General features: G+C 33.1%; 1 protein-coding gene across 1 annotated transcript in view; it reads right to left on the reverse strand.

Annotated features, from left to right (window-relative positions):
- Positions 1-6,349, reverse strand: part of LRRIQ1 (leucine rich repeats and IQ motif containing 1) — a 182,739-nt gene extending 176,390 nt beyond the window's left edge. Inside the window, exons 1-3 of the mRNA XM_060113615.1 lie at positions 6,206-6,349; positions 4,927-5,038; positions 309-400 (exon numbers count right to left, since the gene is read on the reverse strand). Of these exons, the coding sequence (XP_059969598.1) occupies positions 309-400; positions 4,927-5,038; positions 6,206-6,349 (348 nt within the window). The remainder of the gene's footprint in view (positions 1-308; positions 401-4,926; positions 5,039-6,205) is intronic.
- Between the last annotated feature and the right edge of the window lie 508 nt (positions 6,350-6,857).

The following is a 6,857-nucleotide window of genomic DNA, read 5'->3' on the forward strand; positions in this document are numbered from 1 at the left end:
GTAATAATATTAGAGTATATTTCATTGTTTTCCTTGGAGTTTTTAGGGAAAAAATACTATTCAATATAGTTCTGCTCTCTTATCTACATTAAATTCCCAAGTATTGATGGTTCAAATCACTATTTCTAACATTTATAAAGATTGAAATTTGTATTATTTTATATTATACACCAGAGAAGGAAATAAATCCAAAACTTATTAGCTTAAAATAATTTAATTTTTAAGCCAGTGAACTTTAAATGCTATGTGAGAGGTAAAGGTAAATTTCTAACTGTAATATTGAGTACTTTCAGTCAAACAACATATACCTTCATTAATTGTTCTGGATTTTCTTTACATTCAGTTCGTAATTCTATCCTTAAATGCATATGATTATTAGAAACTGCTTCATAATCATAGCCTATAAAGAGAAAGAAATATTATAACTTTAAATATTACAGCAGGACACAACATGTTAAAATCCCAAACTATTTCATCATCCTTTAATCTCAAATTCTACCACAGTATATTCTTTATCAGTAACTCAAAACAATAGGAAAATACTGAAGAACAAAGAACATAGGAAATCTGTAATCTTTATTCAAAAATAAAAATAACAGATTTTTAGAGCTCTTTATCACCTTTCATATTCTAGACTGAAGTTCATTTTCCATGTACACAGAATAATGCTGTGTTTAATACCACAATGACACATTGATTAGAAACCAACAAAAGTTCAATTCTACCTGCCACAAACTAGCAGTATAATCTTGCAGCACAAGATACTGAAAATGCTTTAATAAAAGTCTTAATTTAAGAGGTTACAATTATTAACATGTGAATGAAGTAAACTTTCATTCCCAATTTTTTGAGTTTTTGTTGAATTTTATTGTGTTTTTATCATCTGTGCAGATGCAGTTATGTTTCTTTTCTTTATTCAATTAACATGTTTTATCATGGTAATGTTCCCTAGTAGTAAACTATTTTTTACAGATGACCATTCTGCTAATTAACTGACTATTCACACCTATTTTGTCTATTATTATAGATTTTCTTTTTCAACACCAATTCACATCCTCTCTGACATGTTTTCTTATGTGAGAGCTGAAAAGCAAAAATAACATTCTCCAGATGCCTTTGTAGCTAGGTTTCTGAGGGTGATTTAGGTTCTGCCAATTGATACATTTGTGTACATCTTTCTTTTCTTTTTTTTTTTTATAAGTAAATTAATTTATTTATCTTTGCCTGCATTGGGTCTTCGTTGCTATGCGCGGGCTTCCTCTAGTTGCGGCAAGCGGGGGCTACTCTTCATTGCGGTGTGCAGGCTTCTCACTGCAGTGGCTTCTCTTGCTGCAGAGCACGGGCTCTAGGCGCGAAGGCTTCAGTAGTTGTGGCTCGCGGGCTCAGTAGTTGTGGCTCACGGGCTCAGTAGTTGTGGCATATGAGCTCAGTAGTTGTGGCTTGCGGGCTCTAGAGCGCAGGCTCAGTAGTTGTGGCGCACGGGCTTAGTTGCTCCATGGCATGTGGGATCTTCCTGGACCAGGGCTCGAACCCGTGTCCCCTGCATTGGCAGGCAGATTCTTAACCACTGCGCCACCAGGGAAGCCCAGTCTTTATTTTCATAAAAATATTTTGTGTGTAGAAAGGCAGAGAGAGAAATTTTCATTTTTCTGGCTCAGACTATGATAGAGGGTGCTTTGGGTTGGAGATAGCAGGGTACAGTAGAGGATTAATGTCTCTGAATTTCTTTATTATATCAACAGCTCTTTATCATATTGCTGCAGCCCAGTTCTACAATGTACTTGCATGTATATTTTCTACACTTTGGATGCTCAGCTTAGAATCTGTTTCTTCAGTTCTATTAACAATTCTGTTGTTTATTGTAATAGCTAGTCTCCAAAGATGTCACTCCCACACTTCCTGGTATGATACCCTGTGTAGTCCCCTCCCACACAGAGTCTGTGCTGACCCTATGTAACCATCAGAATGTAGTAGAAATGATGTTGCATGACTTCTGAGAATAAGTCATATGAATCTTTACAGGGTTCCATCTTAGTATCTTGATATTTTGTTCACAGGATGCTCTTTCTCAGAATCCAGGTGCTATGCAAGCCATAGGGAGAGACCACATAGGTGCCTCCAGCTGACAGCTCCAACTGAACTCCCAGCCAACAATTAACATCAACTGCCAATCATTTGAGTGAGCCATCTTACAATTCCAATCCAGTAAAGACTTCAGATGACTGTGGCCCTAATCAACATCTGACTGTAAATGTGTAAGAAATGCAAGCAAGAACTGCCTAGCTAAGCCCAGTCAACCCACAGAACTATATAAAAGATAATAACATACTGTTATTTTAAGCCACTAAGTTTGTTTTACACAAATACTCCCCAAAACCTTACTGCTTAAAGTAGCTAAAACAGCTTTTGTCTACAAATGAGAGCCCTAATCAGTACATCCATATTCATAAATAAAATTAGCCTCAGTTTCTCTTACGTATGTGTATGTGAGGCTTGCACAGTTTTGTATTTAAAATGTGCAGTTTTGGGCTTCCCTGGTGGCACAGTGGTTGAGAGTCGCCTGCCGATGCAGGGGACATGGGTTCATGCCCCGGTCCGGGAGGATCCCACATGCTGTGGAGCAGCTGGGGCCGTGAGCCATGGCCGCTGAGCCTGAGCGTCCAGAGCCTGTGCTCCGCAGTGGGAGAGGCCACAACAGTGAGAGGCCCGCATAGCGTACCACAAAAAAAAATTAAAATTAAAATAAAAAAATAAAATGTGCAGTTTTTTATAAATGAAATATTATATAATCTGCAGATTCTTTTGCTCCTTGATGGATTGGAATAATTAAATTGTGAAATTATCCTTAGTTCCTAACGACATTTGAGAAGAAATCTCTTTCCACCTTCAGCCAAATTATTGATTTAATCATGTTTTCTCCTTTATCAAGCAATTTTGATAATTTGAATTTTCTTAGAAAATTATTCTATTCATTGAGACTATCAAACTTATTTGATTAGACCTATATACATGGGATCTTATAATTTTCTAAACCACTGTTATAATTGTAGTTATATAATCTTTCATGTAACTAATTTTTTATAATTATATTTCCTTTGCTTTTTTTCATAATTAGGCTCTATACTTGCCAATATATGTAAAATACATTTTCATTGTATAAACCTTAGTAAATATAAATAAGAAAACCATTAAAATCCCCCATAACTCGACTATAGATAAGCACTGCTAAAACCTAAAGGGTCTACATAAGTCTTTATATATCCTTTCACACAGGTACTCAGAACAAAAACCTTGGAGCCAAATTTCCTCTTTTCCTTTCATACAAATCCATCAATAAATACTTTTGTTTCTTTCTACCTTAAGAATGTTTTCTAGAATGTGACTGTTTTTCATCATTTCTACTCAAATCACTCTCATCTCTAACCACACTACTGTGACAGTCTTGTAGTGGACTCTTGCTAACTCAAGGCATCTTCTCTACAGAGTCTCCAGAATGACTGTCTCAAAATATGCCAGATTCTGTCACTCCTTACTCAAAAACCTTCATATACTCAGAACAGAATCCAAAGTCCACACCTTGAATTGATAAGAGCCCTGTATGATCTGACCCCTTATTTTCTTGGATATAACCACAAAGGCTTACTATTCTTTGAACATATTATGCCCACTCAGTGTGCCTTGGCCTTTATGATTCCCTCTTTCTGGAACACCAGCCCTCTAGACATCCACGTGACTCACTTCTTCATTGAGATATCCCATGTGGCTTACTGTCTCATTTCAGTCACTACTTAAATATCACCTCCTCAGAGAGGCCTTCCTTGACTTACCCTATCTAAAATAGCAATCTTCAATCTCTATCCCCTTCTCTCTTTTTTCTTTTCTTTTTTTTTTTTTTTTTTTTGGTTGTACTGGGTCTTAGTTGCGGCAGGCGGGCTCCTTAGTTGCAGCATGTGAACTCTTATTTAGTTATGGCATGCATGTGGGATCTAGTTCCCTGACCGGTGATCGAGCACAGGCCCTCTGCATTGGGAGCACAGAGTCTTAACCACTGCGCCAGCAGTGAAGTCCCTATCCCCTTATCTTAAAATCCTTCCTTCATAGAAGTTATCATTATTGAAATATTACATATGTACTTATTTGTTTATTGTCTGTCTCCCCACACCAGAACATTAGAATAAGAGAGGACCTTTGCCTATCTTGTTCCCTGCTGCATTCTCAGTGGCTAGAACATATCCTTTCACACAGTAATATTTTTGGTACAAATATCTATGAATATCCATATTATAGTTTATACTAATATTTTTATAAATGACATTAAGTTTCATAATAATTTTAATAGTATATCATGAAACTCTTTATGTTATTAAATATTGTCTAAGCCGTATTTTTTTAATGAGTGTATTGTTAGACACACCAATGTCCTGTTGAAGAGGTTGTTGCCATTTTTCATTATAAACTAAGCCAGGATTAATTCTAGTTAAATCTTTGTTCATTTTATTATTCTTAGAATAAATTTGCAAGAAGTAAATTTGCTCAGTTGAAGCAAATAAAGATTGTGAGGCTTTGATATAAATTATATTTTTCTCCAAAAATATGTATGAACTGATACTTTTAAAATAGTCCCACAATTAGTTTTCTTTTCTTTAACATAAATTAATAGAATGTCTGGTTTTAATTAGGACTGGTAAAACAAATTGTTAGTGGCTAGTACTTACTGGAGATGTAAGGAAGGTAGTAAGTAAAACAAATGAATGAAGTAAATTGAACAGACCAATATACTACGGATATTTTATTAGAGATAAATGCACATACCTGTATATGACAAGAGACAAGAACTTCAAGCCGTTTAATTTTCTAAATTATAAATTATTCATTATTCATACTTACAGAAAACTTATCTGCCAAGCAGATGAAAACTGTACTTACTTAAAACATCAGTATCTTCCACGTCCTGAAGAATGAGCTCTTCAACAGTTTTACTCTTATTCTTTATGATGTTAATACAGTGAAGAACTGAGTCAGGTAATTCATCTAAATCCTAAAAATGTAAATAATGAAAGAGACTGTAAAATTCTTTACTAAAACCATGTATCAAAATCTGTTTTGATATGTCAAAAATTTGAGTAAAATGTATAAATGAGGTAAAAGGGCTCCATATAAAGAGCATAATCCAAAAAATTTATTTGGTTAAAATTTGCTTTTAATTTTCAGGTGGTTATAAATTGCATCCATGATTCTGTTGGATCTCATATTCAAATGAATAATTTCAGAAATTTTGTCACACGTAAATTAGCTGTGAATAAAAAGATACAATAATATAAAAATATTATTTTCTCCCAAAGTATTATAGGTTATTGCAATCTAATTAAAAATCAAAGTGTAATTATTTTTTGAAACTCGACAAGTGAGTTTTTTGGAAAAAGCTTAGTTGAAAAGATTTTGAAATAGCAAAACTACTAAAGGAATTTGACCCATTTTATATTTAAAAATATAAAACCACTATAGGGCAAAAATTAACACAGTAATGGAAAAGAATAAATAGGCTTGGATAGATCATATGTATAACAACTAAATATATACAACAGATATGACAAATCAATTGAGAAGAGGTGGATTATTCCATAAGTGACCCTGGGAATATTTGTTAAATATATGCAGGAAATTTTTAATTAGATCTACTTTTTTATAACATAGCTGAAAATAAGTTTCCATTGGATTAAGGATTTTTATATAAAAGAATGAATCCATGAATAACTTTTCTAGGCATATAAACATTGGAGAAAATAAACAAATGAAAAGAAAATAAATGTTTGATTTCCAAAAAAGTAACTATTCTTTGGTCTAAAGATTTCACATACATTTTGCTTTTTATGCATATCTAATCACATTAGAATGTTCATGATTAAGTAAAAAAAGCAGGATACAAATATATACATATGTGTATATACATGTATATGTACATACACATAATTATATGTACAGTACAATCCCAATTTTGTGAAAAATGCACACATATACATGTGAAATTATAGGTAATTTCTACCTTCAATATACCTTTTATATTTAAATATCTATTAATATATATTGCTTAAAGGTGACCCTAAGGAAAAAAGGAGATAAGTATACAAAACACACTGAGAAAAATAATATTTCTCCTAAAAGGCTTATCCAGTTAAAAGGCTCAAAAATACAACATAACACTTACTGTATCACTATTATCACTCTGGGTTTCTGATTTTGAATCACTATCAAAATCATCTTTTTCCAAGGAAGAAATGCTGATTTTATCCAATTCAGCTTCTATTTCTTCTTTGAGCTTTATATCATCATCATCATTGTCTTCCATCATCCTTCATAATAAAACATGAAACCATTTAAAGAAAATTGAAGAGCCTAAATGCCTGTAAAAATTATAGGTTCTTTAATGTGCCATACCAATCCAACATGCTGTAGGTAAAAATTTAGTTTAACATAGTTTTAGTTTAACAAACTTTTGTCACACCTTATCATGGCTGTACTATATATTAAAGAAAATGTTTTCTCCCTATATTTATTCATTATTTCTTTAATGTTTTGACTACAAAATGATCAACTCTAATAGTACTCTTTAAATTCTCTAAAGGAAAAGTTACATGGAATGAACTGGCTTACCTTTCTGAACCAAGAAACTTCATTCTAAAATTCATTTTCATGGTAATAATTAATGGCAAAATACCTCTGAACAGATTGAGTATTCAGAGGTTAAAATACTTGTAAGAGAACAACCTATGTCTATATATGGGGAAACATGTGGTTAGTTTCTACTCATTAAATCAGAGTTGTTAATTCCACCAGATAGCTACATGTTTTTACCAACA

Source organism: Mesoplodon densirostris, chromosome 11 (assembly GCF_025265405.1).
Source record: "Mesoplodon densirostris isolate mMesDen1 chromosome 11, mMesDen1 primary haplotype, whole genome shotgun sequence".
Lineage (NCBI taxonomy): Eukaryota > Metazoa > Chordata > Mammalia > Artiodactyla > Ziphiidae > Mesoplodon > Mesoplodon densirostris.